Source organism: Taudactylus pleione, unplaced genomic scaffold (genome assembly GCF_031769625.1).
Source record: "Taudactylus pleione unplaced genomic scaffold, aTauple2 ptg000314l, whole genome shotgun sequence".
Lineage (NCBI taxonomy): Eukaryota > Metazoa > Chordata > Amphibia > Anura > Myobatrachidae > Taudactylus > Taudactylus pleione.
In genome coordinates this window covers 7162703-7186880 of record NW_028284715.1, presented here as the reverse complement: position 1 = coordinate 7186880, position 24178 = coordinate 7162703, and the positions used below count along the sequence as shown (strand labels likewise).

General features: G+C 43.5%; 1 protein-coding gene across 3 annotated transcripts in view; it reads left to right on the top strand.

Annotated features, from left to right (window-relative positions):
- Nucleotides 1-1505: 1505 nt before the first annotated feature.
- Nucleotides 1506-24178, top strand: part of FZD6 (frizzled class receptor 6) — a 46673-nt gene continuing 24000 nt past the window's right edge. The window contains exons 1-2 of one of the 3 annotated variants that reach the window (XM_088442593.1): nucleotides 1506-1695; nucleotides 14274-14642. In XM_088442593.1, coding sequence (XP_088298719.1) covers nucleotides 14439-14642 — 204 coding nt within the window. In that variant the 5' untranslated portion in view covers nucleotides 1506-1695; nucleotides 14274-14438. Of the gene's footprint in view, nucleotides 1696-14273; nucleotides 14643-19755; nucleotides 19823-24178 lie in introns of those variants that run through there. The other 2 variants (XM_088442594.1, XM_088442596.1) reach the window with 2 other exon arrangements.

Genomic DNA, 24178 nt, shown 5'->3' with positions numbered 1-24178 from the left:
AAACCTGGGTTGTTGCTGGGTCTACCCGGGTCGCAGCTCAGTATAAAAGAGTCCCTGAAAAATAACCCAGGTCAAGTGACCAAGCAATCCCACACAGGTAGATCCCAGGCTCAGACCCAAGATGGACCTGGGTAATGGTGCGGTGTAAACGGAGCAACCTGGCTTATCCCACCTGGGTCATGCCTTAAATGAGCTGATTGGTGGCTGTGGAGCAGTCACCTCCCACTTTTTATGACTTCACAAGTTCAGCAGGGCAGACCCAGGTTCTGTGTGAACGAGGCTGACCTGATAATAACCCAGATCGATGGTGCTGTGTAAACGGTGTCTAACCTGGGTCTGAACCATGTCTGAAAACTAGGGGTGAGCGGGTTCGTTTTTACTCGGATTTACTCGGATCTTTAAACTGCATTTTATTGGCTATCGCCTATCATGTGTTTTGGATAGCCAATATAATAAATCTGAATTTGCGGTAAAGTGGCGATAAGAACCGAGTAAATCAGAGTAAAACCGAGCCTGCACATCCCTACTGAAAACCCAGGTCGGACCAGGGTTTTTGGTGGAAAACAGGTATTAGTATCCCTATGGTCGTGTAGAATGGCCGCAGGAACTGGGAACCATTTTTAGTGCATGCGAGATCTCAGTTGCAGACAGAGACATGCTACGAAAATGGTCGCGACACGTCCACATTTTCATCAATGCTGCCACAAACAGTCCTGTTTCTGTTAATCACTTTGCTAAACAATCTTCACTACGAGCGATTCTGGTAATGGAGATTGACGCATGCACATTGTGACTCAAACGCAATCGCGCAGACCACTAATAATCGCTCAACTGCATAAACAGCGGCAATGCGTCCATCCTGAATAAGACCCAAAGGACCAAATCCTCAGGAAGGTGTTGTTGTCTTGTCTTATAAGTTACCAGTAAATGGAATCGTCACCTCATCCACCCCACCCCGTAATACTAACCCCCTCTTCCACAGGTGTTCTATCCTGTCTGTATAGTGAGAACCAGTGGCGCAAGCCACGGCTTCCGCTGCAGTTGCCCGATTCGAGTATTATATAGATAAATAGGGATAACTATTACTTCTTTTATAGAACAATAAACAAATTAAACAATAAAAAAAAGTTATCAAAACACATACAATTAAAAAAAAATCGCAGTGCCCAATACTAGTTTATTGGTAAATGCAAAGATACATTCTATTAGTATATACGAAGTATGTGACATTTACTTATATACTTATACAGTATAGTGCCAGCATCTTCATAGTGATACTGAATTATCATTATACACCTTCATTCATTTTAAAGCCAGTGCAGCAGTAGATGAGAGTGTCAGACTGCCAGTTAGCAGATCAATAAATCAATTATAATTGATTCTCATTGTCCCATAAACTGAATTGCAAATCTTAGCACCAATCAGTAGTGAAAGTACAATAGCCAAACAGAGAGGGGGGCTGGGGCGGCCAATCAGAGGCGAGATAACAACACGGGAAACTTCAGGAACTGCTTCCAGACTAGACAGTGTGTGGGCTGTGGAGGGCACAGTGATTGCACAAGTCCTGGCTCCTGGCGGATCGCAGGTAGAGCATGGGAGTCGGTCTGTCGCTGGTCGGTTGAGTTTGGGGGTGATCGCAGAGGAGGAGGATTCCTGTGTACCCTGACACTATCTGCTCACCCCGGGCGTGCACAGGTGAGGACCTGTCCCGATTGTCAGCCTGGGCTCTGATCCCGTCTGTGAGGTTGGTAGGGAGGAGGCACTGACAGGCTGGGGAAGGAGGAGGCTTCTCTGCAGGGGACAATAGGAGACAGGGGTGCAATACATTACAGGGAGTAAAAGTCGGGATAAGCAGGGGATATAGCGTAACATAGTGACAGACCAGGGAAAGTTTGGGGAAACTTGTTATAGTGTTTGTTCCTGCAAACAGGTGGAGAAGGGTGAGGGTTTCACTCTCTGGTTCCATAGCTGCAATATTTTGTATTGCATTCAGGCTGTACTCTATTACTACTATCATACATATAACATTGGTATGTGGTCATTGGGCGGAATTCAATTGATTACGCGGTCCGGATCTCCTGTCTAAAGTGACAGGAGTTTGCGGGCCGCTATTCAATTGATGCCGTTTTTCGCGCTGGTCGCGCCCATAGAGGTCAGGTTTAGCCACGTAAAGCGGCTAAACCTTACCAAAGTGCGGAAAGTGATGTTTGGGCGCCCAAACAGGTCACTTTTTGCACATTTCAGCTCTCATCCGCCTGGGGCTGCGGGCTGAAATGTAGCGCTGGCAGCTGATTGCGCCCGACAGGAGCAAGAATCAATTGAATTCCGCCCATTGTGTCGACCGTCACAAAGTTAACACCATAATGTTGAATGATGACAAAACAAATTTTAGGGTTATGGGATGAACATTATGTATCTGTTGACATTATGGTGTCTATGGGGTCTATTTACTAAGACTTGGATGGAGATAAAGTCCCAACCAACCAGCTCCTAACTGCCATGTCACATGCTGTGTTGAAAAATGACAGGAGCTGATTGGTTGGGTTCTCTTTATCTCCATCCAAGGCTTAGTAAATAGACCCCTAAATAATGACTCTCAACATAATTGTCAACGAAGTCACAACAGAATTTATATCTCTTACCTGGGCCACCTCCTGAGCGCAGACAAAACAGAGGATCAGTATAATTATCTCCGTTCAAAACACCTTGTTTTATTTCCTGTCACAGAGGGCTCGATTCAATTGAACGCAAATTAAATGCCGCCGAGCTATTCAATTCAGCGCACTGTTAAGGTATTCTTCTCACATCCCTCCAGGGGTGCGATCAGAAATCTGACAAAAGTACAGGGGCAATGCTGTTTTCTGCCCTTAGCGCCGTGGAAACAGCATCGCGCCAGGAAGTTTAGTCGGAGAATGCCCGTTCTCGCGACTAAACACTGTTTAAGGCGCAAGGGGCGGGAGGACGGACATTCTCTGACCTAACAGTGTTGAATTGAATAGCTTATTATTATTTATTTTTTATTTATATGTTGGTAGCAGGATGATCCGACAAAGCAGGGAGTTACGCTGCAGTTTTGTTTAGCCAGTTAATGTTTAATTGCACTTTTATTTATTTTTTTACTTGGTGTAATGCTTGAGGGGGTCTGGTGAGAACGTCATATGTGTATGTGACACTGTGCTGATTTCTGGCATATTGTTATGGCATATTATTTTAAACTGTAGTCTGACTGTGATTTGTGTGGGGTGCCCACATTTCGCACCCCAAATACTTGTACGATTGACTTGGGTGATGTGAAATATGTTTGTGTCATGTCTTGATAAATCTGCATCATCTGTAACGTAGTGCTTCATTTCATATGTACGGTTTGTATGTCATTCCTGTTTCTCCTGTCACCTAGAAGTTGGACACTTCAATACGTCTTTGTTAGGAAAATAAATACATACTGTACATAATAATACTATTATGTCGGTTTCAAGAGACAATAATTTTAATTCAACAAGACTACAGCTAATTATATGTAATCTTCCCATGCTCTATATATTCACGCACTGTAGTCTGAACTTAATTTTTCTAATTTTCTGTCCCCTGGACTGTATACTGTAACAGACAATGTCTGTGTGCATACATATTCAGAGGTAGCCATGGTCAGTGGCAAACGCAGGATTTCTTGAGGGGGGGGTTTCCAAATGCTTGATTTTAGAGTGAGTGTGGCCAGTCCATGAAGATGGCATAACTCGCACTTATCCAGCTTTGCATCATACAAAGTGTATTGTGTGTTATAATTCCAGCATATATAGGACCAGCGATCACAGGAAGCCATTAGATGCAACAGTAGTGCCATCCTGTCTGAACTGAATGTTTTTATTTCATATGTGGGCACCATTTCAGAGCATGGGAGCAAGTCCGGGAGTTTGGGGGAGCAGCAGAAGAACCTAGCACTGCCCTGGACATATATGTACATATTGGTCTCATATGCACTGGATAGTGTATTAATAATTAAGCCTATAGATGGTCTATAGCAGTGCACCCCTAACACTGCATGTTTTCCAGATCTCCTAGTTGGTGTATTTATTACTGGCTGACACATTTTAAAAGATCCACAGGTGGTGCTAATTATTTCATTTGTGATACTGAGAAGAATTTGCAGCACTAGTATAATTCTATTATATTACTATTTCTATTGTGGTTATCCCTCCTGCGTTTGCCTATGTTGGTAACGCAAGGAACACCTCACAATGGACAAGATTATTATTCTGGTTTATTAGATCTCTACCATAGATCTTAATAGCAACAGTGACACCTGAACATAAGTGTAACACCATAGGTACAAGGGATGCAGCTGCTATGAGGCCCAGAGCTTGAGGGCTCTGATGAGAACGTCATGTGTGCCGATGCCTCCCCAGCCATTTACCTCATCTTCCTTGTCAGTTACATGTGTTCTATACATTTTTCACCATTGGGTGGTATGTAGGGGCCCTTACAAGCTTTTTGCTATGGGGCCTTTAAATACCTAGTTACGCCCCTGCTCCTGAAGATTTTATGAAATTCATACGCTCAAAGAAAACCTATTCAAATGAAATTAGAATATTTGAATAAAATTATGGTCCGATGTTGGTGGCAATTATTTTATTCATCATTTTTTTGTAGCTGGTTTAGGGTATTGTTGTTTTAAGTGATCACTTAAAGAGCAAAAATAAATTACATATTCTGTGTGTGTGTGAGAAATGTTGGCTTACCTTTTAGACAAGTTGATTTTCTCCTGTCTATTTGATTTTCTAAAACAAAAAATATAACGCAAATATTTGCATTGAGGTCAGCCAGGTTCTTTCTAGAGTGTTTTCACAGGTGTGGATTTGATTTTATTAGTGACTCCAAGCTAACACACTGTGATGGCAGGATAAAGGGTTCTGTAGGTGTTGCTGTATTTCAAGTTCATTGATTGTTAAAATATGCACATCAATCAATATACACAGTAGATAGATCTGTATCTTAATATATATATATTGGTTTTTCTTTTCTTTTTTTTCTGAATGTGCTATTTTACTCCCACAATGGACAATCTGTATTTAAGCTCACATAGCACTGACATGGCTTTCACACTTCTCCCAGAGTCGTGGTAAAAGTTAGTTTGAAACTGAGGCTCCTTCATCAGGGGGGGTTATCAAGTTGTCAAAAGTATTATAGCAGACAAACCTCTCACCATTCCTTGCCTTGGGGAGGAAGCAACACAGATGTTACACAAATATTCTGCCAAGCCAAAAACAAACTTTGTGCCTGTATGATGACCCCTGCATAGATTGGAGAACATAGTCCAAAGGAACTCGTCTAATCATTTTACTGCGTAAAAAGGAAATCTGGAAGAGCAAATTGGCGTTATACTATGTGTGTGTGTGTATATATATATATATATATATATATATATATATATATATATATATATATATATAGTACATAAATGTATTCTGTGTTCAATATAACATAACAGGTGGTGAATACTTCATATAAGTGATGAGGGGACAGAGATTTAGGTGGTTGACGGTAGACAGTAGCTATGTCCTCCATTGTGCTAGCCACACCTGACAGTACAGACCACACCCCCTGTGTATACCACACCCCACATCTGAAATCACACCCCATGCGGCATCACACAATAGGCCCTTCAAAATTTCAGCTCCAGGCCCATCTGGATCTTAATCTGGCACTGGAGCCGAAACTAGGATTTTTGTCACCTGGGGCAAAACAATAATTTGATGCCCCCCCCCCCGGTAATTCCCCCATAGTAATGCCCCTGAGGTAATGCCCTGATTACCCCTGTAGTAGTTACCATATGGTAATGCCCCCCATAGTAATGCTCATAAAGTAAAGCCTCTGTAGTAGTGCCCATATAATAATGCCCCCATATAGTAATGCCCCTGTAGTAGTGCACATATAGTAATGCCTCTGTAGTAGTGCCCATATGGTAATGCCTCTGTAGTGCCGCTTACACAAAAACAACCCAAAAAGCAACACTTACCTTAAACCCCACTCCTGCGTCCACCGCGTCCGGTCCACCCGGCTGCTCCTCGGAACTATGGGAGAGACATCATGACGTGCCCATGGGGAGAGCTGGAAACTTCAGGAGAGAACTCCGGCCTCCACACTGTATAATGCCAATATGTTTTGCAGCACATTGAATTCCACGTACATAGGTTATAATTGGGTATGAATGAAACTAACCCTATGTATCAGTAATGTGTGGTCAGGTGTCATACTTTGAAATTTTATAGTCAAACTCTGGAATATACCTAAGAAAAATGTAAAGAAAATAGTATAAATATCTTCTTTGATTTATTCTAACATTTTTATAGTCAAAACTCAGAGTAAAAAGTTAATGGCAGGTGAGGCACTGCCTCCCCTCTCTACCTTTCCTGCACATTTCTGATCAAAACACACCAAATTTCCAGCACTATATACTGCTGCACCTTTCTATAATGCTCATAAATGTATCTGTATATCTGATACTATCCAGTGCCTTCCCAGCTATTTACCTCACTGCACGTCACTGCTGTGCATATATATTTATTATCGTCGGAGGAAGTTGGGGCGCCCAGCGACACTTATAAGAACAGGGGAACCAGTGTGCAATATCTAAATTTAAACATTATTTCCACGCCAGTGAAATCACTGAACACGAATTGATGACCACCCCCAACCCAACTCCATTAAAGCAGACCTGTCTCCTACTGCTACACATTGGTGGAAGCCATTTGTGGGATGAACCAAAGTTTCTAAAATAACCCTGTCAGTTCCCCAGGAACCAGTGACATCGCGGAGACAGGTGGCAGTGCCTCAGGCCTTTGTTACAGTAGTTACTAATAGACTGAATATTGGTTCCTCTTACAAAATGCCAGCCTCCGTATTGTGTGTAGGTGACGGGCACAAAGGAGTAAGTGGATTTATTGTCCGCTGTGGCTAACCTAAGCTGGTGTGGGCATCCACCATCCTGTGATAACATATTCAAGGCTGCCGAGATCTCTGGGGCAGCGGAGGGAGCAGTTAGTGGAAAGCTGGTAACAACATGTTTTTAACTTCTAAATACAAAATTTAAAAGTTTATCACTTGAATGTGTTTATTAGTGGGGAAAGTGTAAGGAAATACAATTGCAAAAGCCATCTGCGCTTACCTGGTTTGTGAATCCATCTGAAACTGAGCATGTTGGGGAGAGAGAAATGTCCAATTTACTCACACCTTAGAGCCACCTAGAGTGAGCTAAAACACCCCTACCCACCTTTTCCTGTGGTGCAGTGCTGCATAGCTCCCCTACCCACCTTCTCCTGTGGTGCAGTGCTGCATAGCTCCCCTACCCACCTTCTCCTGTGGTGCAGTGCTGCTTACCTCCCCTGCCTACTGTCTCTTGTGGTGCAGTGCTGCATAGCTCCCATACCCACCTTCTCTTGTGGCGCAGTGCTGCATAGCTCCCCTACCCACCTTCTCTTGTGGCGCAGTGCTGCATAGCTCCCCTACCCACCTTCTCTTGTGGCGCAGTGCTGCATAACTCCTTTACCAATCTTCTCTCGTGGTGCAGTGCTGCATAGCTCCCATACCCACCTTCTCCTGTGGTGCAGTGCTGCATAGCTCCCATACCCACCTTCTCCTGTGGCGCAGTGCTGCATAGCTCCCTTACCCACCTTCTCCTGTGGCGCAGTGCTGCATAACTCCTTTACCAATCTTCTCTCGTGGTGCAGTGCTGCATAGCTCCCCTGCCTGCTGTCTCTTGTGGTGTAGTGCTGCGTTTCATTTGATTGTGACCAACAACTAATTTAAGTGTCCCAGACCCCTTTCATACATTCCCACCAGTGATGAACAGTCGTATTTGGCATCAAGTTTTAGAAATAACTTTAAAGGCTGGGGACTGAAAAAGCCTTTAATATTACATTTGCGTAGTGTTTTCTAGAAATATATGGAAATCAATTATTGTATTCCAATGATAATTGCTATAGGAAACAGAAATAGATGATTACAAAGGCAGCAAGCCTTCCCGTAGCAATAAATGCCTTTTAACCATTGTACCTGGGGTGCTGGCGTGGATGAACCTATTCTGAGCACAGCTGGAACTGTAACAACAGTCCTGAGATTTCTGGATGGTTCCTAATCACAAAAGCTTCCTTAGAGAGCCAGGGAAGAACTGACCCTAAAAAATGTTACTGCACCTTGTTGCATTTAGGATAAGTATATTTACTTACACTTAGTAATGATGTAACTGGAGAAAGTGATAACTAGAGCACTAGCAGCAGTTGTCTGTTAGCACTCAAGCTGGGTTTACGCTATATAATTATTGGGCGGATCAGCCACATTTCTTTGTTATGATCATCTTGATAATTATATAGTGTGTATGTAGGAACATTAGCCAATAAACTGCTCCAAACACTCCTGTCAGTCGGAACAGTCGGATCGGGATTTTATATCCCAGATCCCCCGACTTTCCAATCCCATTACAGAAAGCACACATTGGGAGCGATTCAATTGTTTTTTAAGGCGCTCTAATTAATAGGCTCCCAAATTTGCAATTGTCGCGACTACTTAGGTAGTTTAGCTGCCTAAAATGGCTAAACTCTTCTAAAGTCCTGGTTAGGGTGCCCACATAAGTTTGGGCGTCCCAAACATCGTGCATTTCTGCTTGCACCTCAGGAGGAGGCGAGCAGAAATACAGACAGCTGCCGCGCCTGAATGGAGCAACAATTTGATTGCTCCCTCGGACGATCGGCACTGACAGCTGCCAGTGCTAACATTTGAATCGCCCCCATTGAACTAAGAATTGCTCAGTGTACAGGGTGCACACTGATCGGATAATACCTCTGACAGGTCAGCGTGTTGATCTGATATGCAGATTTGTTCTGCCAGTTATAGGGGTCTATTTTACTAAGCTTTCTTAGGAGATAAAGTGAACGGTGATAGGGTACCAGCCAATTGGCTCCTATCACCGTTCACTTTAGCTCCTAACACAGCTTAGTAAATAGACCCCTTAGTGTCTGTATCAGCCTCTATGTACAGTCTGTGTTGAGGGAGGGTTGTCCAGATACTTACTATTTCTTGCAGATACTGAAGAATATAATGTGTGAATACCATAGCAGGTTTAGATACAAGGAAGGAAGGTGGATGACATTGCTGGAAGCTGATATGTATGGGATGTATTCCGGAAACGTTTGTGCTTTATAAATTGGTGAAGAGCTTCTATGTTTAAGACAGGCCTCCTAGCATCCTGTATTATTGGTATGGTGAACAAAAGGTTGTCCAAGCCTGCAGTGGATGGATCCGTAGGAGCCATATTTTTAAAAACTTTGGGGGTGCTCGCATAACGCCACACCCTCCTCCGTCGAACCCTCCATAGACCTAGGTAGTGGTTGCAGCAGCTACAGAGCTGGCTCCTATGGATGGATCTGCTAGCTCTATATTGCCCTGTGCTAGTTCTAGCGAAGGACATTGACTAGAAGAGAGCTGCAACAATTGGCAGGACTATTGTGTTCAGGATGTCTAGTGTGGAAATTGTTTAACAGTAGCTTTAGTATTGTGCAAATCACTTTTAACCACCACTAGTCTGATCTGATCTTTTCCATTAAGCCGGGTACACATTAGACTTGTGTACTCGGCCGACTGCACATGTGATGGGATGACATTGTGTGTTCCGTACACACCACACGGCATGATATGTCGTTCCCCCTGCCGCATCCAAATGCATGGGGTCGTCAGTCAGATCTTCAGATAACCCTGCATGTACTGCAGATCTGAAGATGCGATGGACAACCCGCAGGAGCGCGCAATAGCGTGAACAGATTTGACGATTTTAATTTTATCTGAAAACGGCAAATTGTTCAAAAACATAATCTGTGTACCCAGCTTTAGGTGGAGAGTCTATGTAAGGAGACATGACTTGCTAGTACGTCCGCCTTTCTATTAAAGATTTGTGATATATATCTATCTCTCTCTCTCTCTATCTATCTATATCTCTATATCTCTATATCTCTATATCTATATATATATATATATATATATAATCTTTACTGGCATCCCTAGATTGCCTGTCAGCTCTGTAAGAACCCACTTTTCTGAGGGCCACATGTGGTCCTGCCCAGCTCCCTTGAGGGCTGCAAAATATTTTCCAGCCTTATGTTTTATCCTGATTCTCATACATCAGCAATTGATTGCAGCAATCGTGCGGTTTGCATTCGATTGAGTATAAAAATCTTTCCCTTTTTCAATCGATTGCTGCCATCAATTGCTGATGTATGGGGGCCTTAAGCCATCTTTATCAATGGGAATTTTGTGATAACATTTGCCATGCAATTAAGGGTTACCCTGCTTGTGGCTTTCTGTAGGGATAATTTTGAGGCTATTTAAAGTATCTTTGGAGGATCTTGTGTCTCCGCTTTAGACCAGGGGTTCTCAAATCATTGCCTCAAGTACCAGCAACAGGTTATATTTTGTGGATTACTCTAGTCATGCACAGGTGAGTTAATCATCTAATTTGCTGGCACAGTAATTATACCACCTGCTTCCACGGACAGAAAAGGGGCCCATACACTACTGATGGATCGCCGCAATCCTTCAACCCAACATTGCAGGATCGGTGAAATCTAACATGTTTGATTTCATTGATTTGCCGATCACGATCAAAATATGATGTGGTTTGCAGTTTGGCGAAATTTAACATGGAGAATTTTGCCGATCCTCCAATGGATCGCAGAACATCGAAGATCAGTGTTGCCAATCACAGGATCGTGCAATCCTTCCGTAGTTGTATGGGGGCCTAAATCCTCAAAACATGACCAGTTGGGGATACTCGAGGTTTGATCTTGAGAACCACTGCTCCAGGGATTTTCTAAAGCTGGGTACCTGCTATACAAGGGACTTCTGGCAGTGCATGTCTTCCAGATCTCCTCAGTATCACAAGTTTAATAACTAGCACCACCTGTGGATCGTTTAAAATGTCAGCCAGTAATAAATACACATGTGCACCAATTAAGAGATCTGGAAAACATGTGCTGTTAGGGGCCCATACATCAGCAATCGCAACAAACTATTCAGATTGTGTGATTCTTTCCCTGATTTTATAGATTATCCAATCCACCTATCTGCGCCCATTTAACCCCCCCCCCCCTTCCCCAATCATTTGCAAACTGGTAATTGCCCCGATCCATCGCAGATGTATGTATGGGGGGCTTTTAGAGGTCCCTGAGGACTAGTTGGGAAACACAAGGGCAAGAGATCACATTATGACGTCTTATTACTAGCTCATTTTTGCATATTGGGGTAGATTGGAAAACTAGTTGACCTCTGATTTAGGATGAATTGCACAAACAAGCCATCTGCCGGCCACTCCGCTTTTACCCGCTAATGGAGCAGAGGTCCTGGTTATATCCCCAATTCCCAGTCCAGTGTCTATGGCGATGAGGCATCATAGGCCTCTAGTGATTTCCTATCAGAGGGTAAATCGCTGTAATCAGTGTGCCAGACAGATACATAAAGATTTCATATTAAGGGCCGTATTCAACTAGACTCAAAGTATCGCCAATCACTGCTTTTCGCGTGGTCGGAACTCATCTCCGTATTCAACTCCAGCCGGTTTTCGCCTACGCAGAAAGTCAATACAATGTAATAGGCGAAAAACATTTGCCTCTGAATAGCGGGTCAAAGGACAACTGTAAAAAAAATGGGGAAAAAGCTTAAGAACACCCGAAAAAAGTACTTTCATTTTGGCAGTGAAAAAGCACAAAGTGGGGGGACAAGCATAAAAACTAGCGAAACAGACTTCTTGGGGTCTGCAAGGATGGGTCGGGTGTATTTGGGATTGCAGGTACATGTAGCAGATGCATTTTTCAAGTTTTTTTAAAACTTCACTTTAGAGACTTTAAAATATACCTGCACCCATTTTCAGGTACCCCAAATTTGACTGGGCTACTTATTTTCACCAAACAATACAGCATAATGCCATTCTTCACCACTTGTGCAAAGACGCTATTAAGAAGCTATTTAAACAACTTAACTACCCCAAACACTTTTATTAGGGCTATTAGTACACATCTACATTGATTCCCTATGTTACTGCATCTTTTTTTTGGGGGGGGGTTCAGCACTTTCCGCCTGTTCTGATTTCGCTGCTTGCCATTTTCGCAGGGTTTGTGATTGAATACGGCGAATAGCGGGGACACGCACGATAAGTTTCTGCATCCAAAACACGCGATGTCGGCAAAGTCGAGCAGGTGAAACTTTTCCGCGGGTGCGAAACTAATTGAATACGGCCCTAAGTTTGAATAAAGTTAAAAATGACCTCTTAAAACTGTACTATAGTTGGAGTTCTCCCTCCTAGGCTTAGAAAAAACAAAATACTCAGAGAATCCTGTAATATATGTACAAACCGTGAAGAAAGCCTCTATATCGGGGGTTTCAACATGTGGCCCTCCAGCTGTTGTGGGACTACACATTCCAGCATGCCCTGTCACAGCATGCACTAATAGCAAAACTGTGGCAGGGCATTCTGGGATGGGATCGGCATGATTTACCGCCAGCCACATGGCAGTTCAAAGCCCGGAAGAGGTGAAGATCCCAACTGCTAATTAGGTAAGTACCGCTAACCTAATTCCCTATCCTAACCCTCCTTTAGGGGTGCCCCCGCCCCCCCCCTTCCCCACAGCCTAAGTCAAAGTCTCCTGGGGAGGTGCCTAACCCTAACACCCCCTTCCCCTAACCTAACCCTCCCGGGGGGCTGCCCAAACCTTAGTGCCCTCCCACCCCGCGCGCCCGGCTTACCTTCGATCAGATGCCGGGCGTCGGGCTCCCGGCGCAGGTTAAATGACAGGCGTCAGGATTTCTGTCATTAGACCTTTGCTGGGATTAGATGGTCGGCATTTAGAACGTCGGCATCCCGACTGCATACCTTCTGGGATGTGGTGGAGGACCTCATGTTGAATACCTCTGATCTATAAGCTTCAGCCTTCTCTCCCCTATCCCACTTCTCCAGTTACAATCTGGTGCAGTTATCAGTTTGAGCCATAAGCAAAAGTATTTTACACTAAGCATACTCTAATAAGCCCCACTCAGCGTCAGACACTGTAGAAAGTGAAACAGGTTTATAATGCTTCTAGCTAGCAGCGGTTTAATGCTTAGAGTGGAGCTGACTTTGGGCAGGACGTTACCAGTTGCCATATTTACATCTTAATGACAGAATGCAGGCCGGAGCCTCTCGCCCTGGCTGCTTCAGGATAAAGCTGGAGGTTGCTAAACACTGGCTGTGACATGTGAAACAAGTTCTTTTCTAAACACTGCTAATCTATAACCGTCTCTACAATAAGAAACTGGGCGGGTCCTACCAAAGAGACGACATTAATATCTGATATTGGGTTTCTTTACAGATTGTTTCATAAGTCCTGGGGCTAGTGTTGGGTTTATGTTTGTATGTGTATATACAGCTAATTAACACTTGCATATGCATATTAAAGACTTTGACAATGGTCTGCTGACCTCTGGTACAGATAAAGGGCATACACCCACTATTGTGCCCGGGGGTCTAACTACCCTCATTTCTACATTTATCTTCATCTGCATTAACACATTATTAAAATACTACGTCTGTCTGTGCAGAAAATGGCCTGAAGTACTGAGTTGAATAGGATTCTGGGAATCCTATTGTTGCCTCCTCATTGCTGTTCATTTTTGTTTTTTACTTCGGTTCTTTTTGTGTGTATATACAGTAGCAAATCCAAACTACCATTTTAACTTTGTTCGCCCTGTTTGCAAGTCTTCCTATTTTATCTAACTTGTGCATCTTTCCTCCCAAAGGCCTTGATCTTAAAAGTAGATATTGTCACAGTGTTTAGTTTGAGGTGAATCTGCCACCTACACATAAAAAAGGCGGCCATCTGTGTGCTAAAGTTCTCTGCAGGTCAGCGCACTCAGAACTTGGTACTAGTTTTACAGTGAGTTCATAGTGGGAATTCAATTCCTCGAGATGGCCGCAAATTCCTTCGCCCACCCTCTCCGCATGCACCTTGTGGCCAGTACCGGAAACCGTCGGAAAATTGGCAAAGATTGTCCACCATAGTACATGCTGATCTACTCAGCGGGACATTACGGTAAATCTGGAGCAATGCGTCACCAGAAAATAATTCTCATCCCCAGTACGTTGAATTCACAACTTGTCGGCCCACAAAATGGCTGCCTCTCTGTGTGATGGTACTGTACTTTTAATATGCAGTTTTCTGCTGCCTTTATAACTTCTGTTTTTTTATATCTTTTAACAGGATGTCGGCTAAACCGAAAACCATTGTTATTCCACTGCCTGGTATTGAGGTCCATCCTGGGAATGTTAGCTGTAGAACTTCCCCACCGTTCTTCCTCTCTTAACTCCGTATCCTTCATACACCCAATGAAACGCCAATCTGCCTGGACTTGACCTTCTACAATTGATGCAATCATTGGAAGCCAACAACATGTGGTGTTTTGGGATCATCCTTCTGGGCGCTTTGCTGCTGCCCCTTGTGGAAAGTCACAGTTTGTTCACTTGTGAACCCATCACAGTACCTAGGTGTATGGGCATGCTTTATAACATGACCTTTTTCCCTAACCTTCTGGAGCACTATGATCAAGCGATTGCAGCTGCACGAATGGAGGTAAGGCCTTGCTCTGTACTGCAAAATTGTGTATTCATTATGGGAGTAATAAACCACCCATTATCCAATCTTCGGTCATGTCAGTAGGTTACAATAGCAGACACTATGCACTAATAAGAGCTAGTGCACGATAGTTGGTGCAGTCCAATTCAAATGTCGCTTCAATCTAGACATCGGAACTGAAGTAAAAGACCATTTTACTAAATCATGGGCTAGTGGCCTGATATTAATTATGCTTCAGCATCACTTCATCTGCAATGTCCAAGTTGGTCCTAGAATGCAGCTCCTCTTACTCTTCTCTCTAGGTGCGGTGCCTACTAGGGATGGCCAAGGTAAGAATGGTAACGGAATTGTTTCCGTATTGCTGCCTGCAAATCAGATATGTCTGTGAATGACATCATTCACAGACATATCCGCTGTACACACCCAACCATGCACTATAGATATATCGCCCATTCAATGGGTGTTTATTGTTCTTAATATTCTCCATCACAAACAATTTTTGTATTGGGAAAATGTTTTGGCAATAATCTTCTCCTCTCCATAAATTGAAATGAATAGACATTCAGCGGAGATCTTCTTGTCTAACGAGGCCGATATCGCCGGCAACAACATCTTCGGGATACAGGGGTGCAATGTTTTGGGGGAGGTGGGGGGGGGTTGTACCCAGTACCTTCTTAGTCACTTCATTGCCTGGTATAAGAGCAGTTTACACTGCAAGATAAAATAATGAACCTTTTAACATGTAGTATTTCTGTATCTCTGCACAGAAGGGTCCTTCCCCCTATGGGTTATAGATGAGGCCGACTCTTCCTATTTTCATTGACTCCGTATCTGCAGAGGGTTTGGAATTTTCATTATTCCCGTCTCTGGGTGAAGTCCTGGTGTATTATAACGCAGGTCTTGTTAGGAATGTTTGGCTGTGCAGACAGGAGCTTTGTTCTGTTGCCTGCAAGACTAAACAGCGCTCTCCGCCTGGCAGAGAGCCACAGAACACAATGGCCTTCCCACAGCAAACCTCGCAGGTTTCATCAGGCTGGGGAACTCTCAGATACTGTGTCACTTGTCAGGGATGAATGACTGAATAATACATTTTGTCCCTGCATCTCTGTGTCGGCTGCAGTGACCGCTACGCTAGTCTGGGTAACTTGAAACGGATTATTATCAAAGTGTACGTTGGTTTATGTTTTTTTTTATTTTTTAGTAAAGTATTTGTGCATTGACTTCTTTCCCAGCACAAATATTCTATACAAACCGGTAAAACCCCTTTTGTATTGTATCGTAATTGTGCAGCACATGTTACTGGGCGATCTTGTTACTTGTCCCCTGCAGCACTGGTAGAGCTACTGTATTCAGCCTAAGGGTGACAGGAATTTGGCAGTTTCACTGCCTGCTGTGTGTGTATAGGCAAATAGATCATATAAACGCTTGTGTGACACTAGCCTCAACTGGGTACTGTCTGCAACTATGGGGAAGTTCCTTGCCAACATATACAAACAATAGCCCAGCACAATGAAGTTGGCACAGGAGCTCCATATGAAGCGGCTATCTCACAGGATGTTGTTGTTGTTTGTGATATTGAATGTTACACACTTGGATGTCCTCCTACAAATCATTATATCCTTTCCAAAATCTCTCTGGAGGGCAGACACCCAGAAACTCCCAGCTGTCATCATGTCATGTGCTGGCAGAGGGGGGGGGTAGGAGTTTATGGTGCGGACAGAGCTTAGAGAAATGTTGCAAAGCCTCTCTGCTCGCTACGTCATGTAACTAACTGTAGTTACCATGGTATTCACGTAACACCATAGAAGAAACAAACCAAGGCACATGACCATTATCAAGCTGCCTCTGATAGCCTGCCACAGCGATTGATGTACAGCACACCTAATGTTTTCATTGAAGTGCTGATTTTAGTAGGCTTGGCCAGGTCCTTGTTCGCATTCTAGGTTTACTTGCTACCAATAAATTGGTCCCAGCAACGTATAATTTTCCTTGGTGTTTGCTGTACGGTGTCCAGACTATCACCATCCTGTCTTTTTATAAATAACCGGCTGGATTAAGGTTTATCGGGCCCTAGGGGCATCTAACTTGTGGGGGTCCCCAGCCAATAATTGTCAAAATGATATACTGGCAGTGTCATTAAAAAGCATCACACATTTGTTCAACAGACTGTAGTTCCCCCAGTTCACATTATGCTACAGTGCTCCCATGCTTGTGAAGTCGCTATGTGCGGGGGCTCATGTGTGACTGCTCGGCCGCCCTGTTGTTAATCCGACACTGATTAACAGGATATAAATCTGCCTAAAACAATATCATTTTAATCACGGAGTATGGAAACTTAAGATAGACGGCCGTATACAGCTGCTGCCCTACGCTCGGCTATGAATCGTGACACTGGTGGATGTGTAATCTACAGGTAGTAAGCTCTTGCTGGCCAGCAGATGATGACGATGTCTTTTGAATTCAGTGGTCAAGTGCTTTATATGCTGGGAACATTTTTATTTCTATCTATCTAATATATATAATTATACACACTCCAATATAGCAAGAATACGGGCGGGGTGCTCAATTTAAAGGCAGTAAACTGTCCATTTATATACAGAGGAAATAATTGACACTCACCAGATATATGAATAGACTTATTTATATATGCAAGAACAGGTTTTGGAATACCCATAACAGCAAGGTACTTGGCTGCTCATTGGGAATTGTTGTTGTATGGTTGCTGAAGTCTTGATAAAGATCCTGGATTGGGATCGAAACGTCGACTGGACTGAACCCCTGTACCTTGCTGTTATTTATATATGCAAGAACAGGTTTTGGAATACCCATAAGTATTTTTTTCATATATCTGGTGAGTGCCGATTATTTTCTCTGTCTGTCTGTGTGTATGTGTATATATGTGTGTGTGTGTGTGTGTGTGTATATATATATATATATATATATATATATATATATATATATATATATATATATATATATATATATATATATTAGGGATGTGCAGGCTCGGATAGGTTCGAGTTTGCACGTGGAGTTCGGATTTTTCCCTCCAAAAAAACGGAACTCAGAACGAGGCAAAACGTCATCTTACATGGACGAACATCATCATTCCTGGACAAAAGACCAGGAATGATGATGTTCGTCCATGTAAGATGACGTTTTGCCTCGTTCTGAGTTCCGTTTTTTTGGAGGGAAAAATCCGAACTCCACGTGCAAACTCGAACCTATCCGAGCCTGCACATCCCTAATATATATATATATATATATAATATATCTGCTTTGTGCAATTTATCATCAGGGTTACTGCAAAGCAATTGACTATTCACGCAGTCTGGTATGGGGTCTGTGCTGTTTCTGTCATTTATCAGACAGCAGTAATTGTAGCTTTACGCAGTTATCGCTGATAACCTACCGCCATCTCTGGATGCCATTATGATCCCTTACAACGCTGTCCGGGGTTTGAACTCCCTTGGAGACTGTCTTGCGTACATGCAGCCTCTACTGCTCGGGCCTGTGCAGTGCAGAGAAACTGGAAATCTGTCATATCGGAGGATTTCGCCTCCAATATTCTGCTGTTTGTTTCATGCACAACCTCTTCACCTCTGAACGTACTAGGTACTTTGCAGTCAGCTTTACATTGAGCACAGAAGGTAAAGGGCCCCATTTTTCGCAATCCGTATTTTTAATGTGTATATGAAACTTTTTGCCTAATTTCACAATACAAAACTGTATATGCTGGAATTTATTTCCGATAGGAGTCTGTCTCGGTGAATTGCTGGAAGCAGTGTGATAGCCTCTGGGTTCGGAGGCGTGCATGCGTGGCCGTCAGACGGCGTAGCTTCAGTGGGGGCCGACACGGAGGAATCCAGAGGTTCTCTCTCCAAAATGATCTGCAGAATAGTACACACAAGCTACTATGGGCTAACTGCTTAGTTCCAGAATGCTTTGACAGCTTTGCCCTCTATGGGGGCTGTTTTGTGGTTGGAAATGGAGAAGCCGCCACAGATATCGGCGATATTTGCTGCGGTCTCCTGGTTCTATTCATGGTACCATAATATTTGAGGGTACCATTGGGAAACTGGTGTTTTTCGGGGGATATCCCACAAATATTCTTTAAAAAAATATACCCCAAAACAGCATCACCGGAGAGGTTACATATTAAATGGCAACTTTGATTTAAACCCCCTATTTATTGTGTCTCTATCTAGAGATCTTCTCTCTCCTTTGTAGCAGGGCTCCTAACACACCTGGCAGAATGTAACATGACCAGCCAAACTATGCAGCATGGTGGCACAGTGGTTAGCTTTGATGCCTAAAAGCACTCGCGTCTTGTTTTTGACTGTCGACTATGGGCCTTATCTGTGTGGGGTTTGTGTGTTCTCTCCATGTGTTACGCGCGTTTCCCCTGAGTGCTCCAGTATTCTCCCACAATCCAAAAACATACTGATATAGGTTGTCTCCTGACACAAATGTACCCTAGTGTGTATGTGTGGCCCCCTGGGATAATGACTGGTGTGATTAGCTGTAATGTTCTCTGTGTGTGTGTGTGTGTGTGTGTGTGTGTGTGATACAGTACAAATCGCAGTTAATAGATAAATGACCTTGTGTCTATGGATGTCGTGTTTTTGTAGAGTAGGATCCTGATCATTACTCAGATAATCGGGGTACAACTCTTCTATAATTTTTTCAAGGCTATATAAATAAATGTATTATCACAGACTCTCTTCTCTGCCCTCCCAACACTCTTTATAGATAGAAATAATTTATTATCTACATATTAGACTTTGGCAATGAGACCGGTCACAGCCCTTTTCTAATACACTCCTCGTTTTCCCTCTGCATTGGCCAGACTCTTATATAGAGCAATGTCACTAAATGCCCAAAGGAACGCAGGGATGGAGCAGTTGTAGACAGAGGAGGCAGAATGTTGTAGTTTTTGTGACACAGGGGTCTATGTACTAAGCCTTTGAGAGAGAAAGTGAATGGAGATAAAGGATCAACCAATCTTCTCCTTTTAATTTTTTAAACTGTAAAGTGACAGGAGCTAATTGGTTGGTACTTTTATCTCCATATGTCTCTCCAGTAACTCCTTATTGCTGCTCTTTTATAGGACATGGCAGAAGGAAGGATTACACCCGACGCCTGTAAGAAGCTACATGATGGGGACTTTTTATACAGTATGTTAAGCCTATTTGGATATTTTTAAGCAGCATTTTTGGATATTGACGGTTTGAAAAAAAAAAAAGTTGCTAACTGGATCGGTCCGTTTTGCTGACATTCATATTGTCAACATGAGAATGACCAGATGCTGCAAGTTAACTAAAAACAACAAATTTCTCAGCGCCTAGAATCCACTTAGGGAAGGAATACATGCCGCAGTTTTGCTCCCAGTGAAGTTGAAAACCCCACAACAAACAAGTAAAAAATAAATTAAAAAAACCACGCTGGTATCCGTAATAAGCATTGACTAGTAAAGTAATAAAAAAAAAAAATCCTAATTTATTGTTAATAGCAATCAGATTCTATCCGGTAAATAAAATCTACAGTATCATCAGTATTCTTAGATACTATTCAGCATAAATTGGTAGCATGTAGCCAACTGCATTAAAACATTAATAACAGTGTAAAAATGTTATATATAAACAGCTCTTGAAGACAGAATGTCAGTTTATAACCGTATCATGTATCTGCTTTATAATGTCTTTTATACATCCGATTTCTTGTGTCCCAGCAAACAAGGTAATGGGTGCTGTGATCTAGGGAGATCTGTCTTATAGCATATTCGAATGTCCTGTGTGACCAACTAAGACCCGGTCTTTCCTTTAAAACAGTTCAAGGTACTATTACCTGCTCCTTTCCGCTTTGTGTAAGAATCTCCAGTAATGGAATGACCCGCTGAACGCTTGGTTTGTATGGTATGGGAGCTCTTAAACGCAGCCGCACTGAGCCAGGACCTCCATTGTAGTTTGCCGGCTGCTGTCAGCTGTTCAGCCGCACTGAATCCCGATCCTCTGTCGGTGTGCTCAGGGCTGCAAGACCAGCCGGCTAATGTTTGTAATTGCGGCTCGAACTCCAGTCCCGGTCAGCGTGCAGATGATTGGGGGGAAGCTGTTAGTAAATTCACTGCTGGACATAGACGCCACGATGTGTATCGGACAACGACGCGTTTCATCCACTTCTGTGGATTTTTTTCAGCTTGCACAAAATATCCATAGAAGTGGATGACTGGGACTGGAGTTACTTCCATTCAACTAAGGAGAAATCCGACAAAAGTGCCGGCCATGAGGCTGTTTGACGGCTTAGCGCGGTGCTAACAGCCTCGCAGTCGGCACTTAAGTCGGAGAATGTCGATTCTTGCGACTAAGCACCCAGGTTAAGTCGCAAGAACTGCCATTCTCCGACTTAACCAAACAGCGCGATGAATAGCTGAGGGCGCTTGCTCCCTGAACAATTCAACATCGCGCTGAATTGAATCGAGACCATGGTTTCTAAAATACCTATGCGTTATAAAATGGCGACCATTTTATAAACAAAACCAAAATACCTGTGTCTATAACTAGCTGTATTTACCTCTGAATTAGCCCTGTCAAATTCTACATGACTTTGTTAAAGATCAACTACTTTAATTCTTCAGCCTTCACATGAGCGTTTAAGGAAGCTGGCAGGTAATGGATTTGCTGAATGCTCTGTGTTTTCAGAGGACTGTTAAGGAATGTACAGTGTTTGTTCAGCCTAATTATGTGCTACCAAGTATTGATCTGTATATTTAGTTTTACTTTGTTTCCCTTGAGGGTTTTAAGGTTACATTATTTATTAATATTATATACACTCTTACAATGACAACTTCTTTTTTTTTTTTTGTCGTAGTAGTATTTTCATTCACAGTAGCAGATTAATTTTTCCTCCCACTGCTATAGAACACGTTTCATAATTTATGACTAGATCTAAAGAAAACTTGAATGGTACCATGTAAAGAAATTTATGGATGGATTGGCCTCTGTAATCCCTCTGTATGCTGCACCATCAGCTAGACACTTACTCCCATACACCACCTGTTCACTGTCTGGTAGGCAGGAAGGGTAGAGGAGCACACTACAGGCTGGTAGGCAGGAAGGGTAGAGGAGCACACTACAGGTTGGTAGGCAGGAAGGGTAGAGGAGCACACTACAGGCTGGTAGGCAGGAAGGGTAGAGGGGCACACTACAGGTTGGTAGGCAGGAAGGGTAGAGGAGCACACCACAGGCTGGTAGGCAGGTAGGGTAGAGGAGCACACTACAGGCTGGTAGGCAGGAAGGGTAGAGGGGCACACTACAGGCTGGTAGGCAGGAAGGGTAGAGGAGCACACTACAGGCTGGTAGGCAGGTAGGGTAGAGGAGCACACTACAGGTTGGTAGGCAGGAAGGTTAGAAGGGCACACTACAGGTTGGTAGGCAGGAAGGGTAGATGAGAACGCTACAGGCTAGTTGGCAGGAATTAAGGGTAACATTTTATTAGGATTTTGACACCTAACAACGGGCAGAATGATTTCACAATGGTTAGAATAGCTGTATCACAACATTGTGGTCATGGGATGGTACACCCCTATTTGCATGCTTAGATTATGGAATCTACAGATGTTTTAATCTCCCACTGCCTCATCTGCAGAAGACTAACCCCCCCCCCCCCCTAAACTGTCGCTGCCTCCTCTCAGTGGCGTAAATTCAAACACCCCCCCCCCCCCCCCCTGTCACAGCCGCTGACAATGTAATGTAGTAATTAGTATGCAGACAGGCTATAGATAGAAGAAGGCAGCAGCTGATGGTCTGACACGGAGCTCTCCACTAGTGTATGGTGGCTTCTCAGGTGCCAGGAAGGGGTGCCATGCGTATTGTTGCCCGTGACTGTATACTCCGTGTATATAATTACAGCCCTGAGTGGGATGAATATGTTGTTGACAATGGAGGAGGTGCCCCTTCAGAGCTGGAGCCCGGTGGCAGGCGCCTCCATTGTCTCCCATAGTTCAGTCACTGCCTCCTCTACAGATGACTAGCTCCCCTAATCTGTCACTGCCTCGTCCACAGATGACTAGTGCTCTAATATGCATGACTAATTCTGAATGTACAGTGCATCCGGAAAATATTCACAGCGCTTCACTTTTTCCACATTTTGTTATGTTACAGCCTTAATCCAAAATGGAATAAATTAATTTTTGTCCTGAAAAATTCTACACACAATACCCCATAATGACAACATGTAATAAATTTTTTTTAGATTTTTGCAAATTTAAGAAAAAAAAAAAAAAAAACTAAAATCACATGTACATAAGTATTCACAGCCTTTGCTCAATACTTTGTTGATGCACCTTTGGCAGCAATTACAGCCTGAAGTCTTTTTGAATATGATGCCACAAGCTTTGCACACCTATCTTTGGGCAGTTTCGTCCATTCCCCTTCGCAGCACCTCTCAAGCTCCATCAGGTTGGATGGGAAGCGTCGGTGCACAGCCATTTTCAGATCTTTCCAGAGATGTTCAATCGGATTCAAGTCTGGGCTCTGACTGGGCCACTCAAGGACATTCACAGAGTTGTCCTGAAGCCACTCCTTTGATATCTTGGCTGTGTGCTTAGGGTCGTTGTCCTGCTGAAAGATGAACCGTCGCCCCAGTCAGAGGTCAAGAGCGCTCTGGAGCAGGTTTTCATCCAGGATGTCTCTGTACATTGCTGCATTCATCTTTCCCTCTATCCTGATTAGACTCCCAGTTCCTGCCGCTGAAAAATATCCCCACAGCATGATGCTGCCACCACCATGCTTCACTGTAGGGAAGGTATTGGCAGGATGATGAGAGGTGCCTGGTTTCCTCCAAACATAACGCCTGGCATTCACGCCAAAGAGTTCAATCTTTGTCTCATCAGACCAGAGAATTTTGTTTCTCATGGTCTGAGAGTCCTTCAGGTGAATTTTGGCAAACTCCAGGTGGGCTGCCATGTGCTTTTTACTAAGGAGTGGCTCCCATCTGGCCACTCTACCATACAGGCCTAATTGGTGGATTGCTGTAGAGATGGTTGTCCTTCTGGAAGGTTCTCCTCTCTCCACAGAGGAATGCTGAAGCTCTGACAGAGTGACCATCGGGTTCTTAGTCAACTCCTTGACTAGGGCCCTTCTCCCCCGATCACTCAGTTTAGACGGCCGGCCAACTCTAGTAAGAGTCCTGGTGGTTCCGAACTTCCATTTACAGATGATGAAGGCCACTGTGCTCATTGGGACCTTCAAAGCAGCAGATATGTTTCTGTACCCTTCCCCAGATTTGTGCCTCGAGACAATCCTGTCTCGGAGGGCTACAGACAATTCCTTGGACTTCATGCTTGGTTTGTGCACTGACATGCACTGTCAAGTGTGGGACCTTATATAGACAGGTGTATGCCTTTTCAAAATCATGTCCAATCAACTGATTTTACCACAGGTGGACTCCAATTAAGCTGTAGGAACATCTCAAGGATGATCAGTGGAAGCAGAATGCACATGTGCTCCATTTTGAGCTTCATAGCAAAGGTTGTG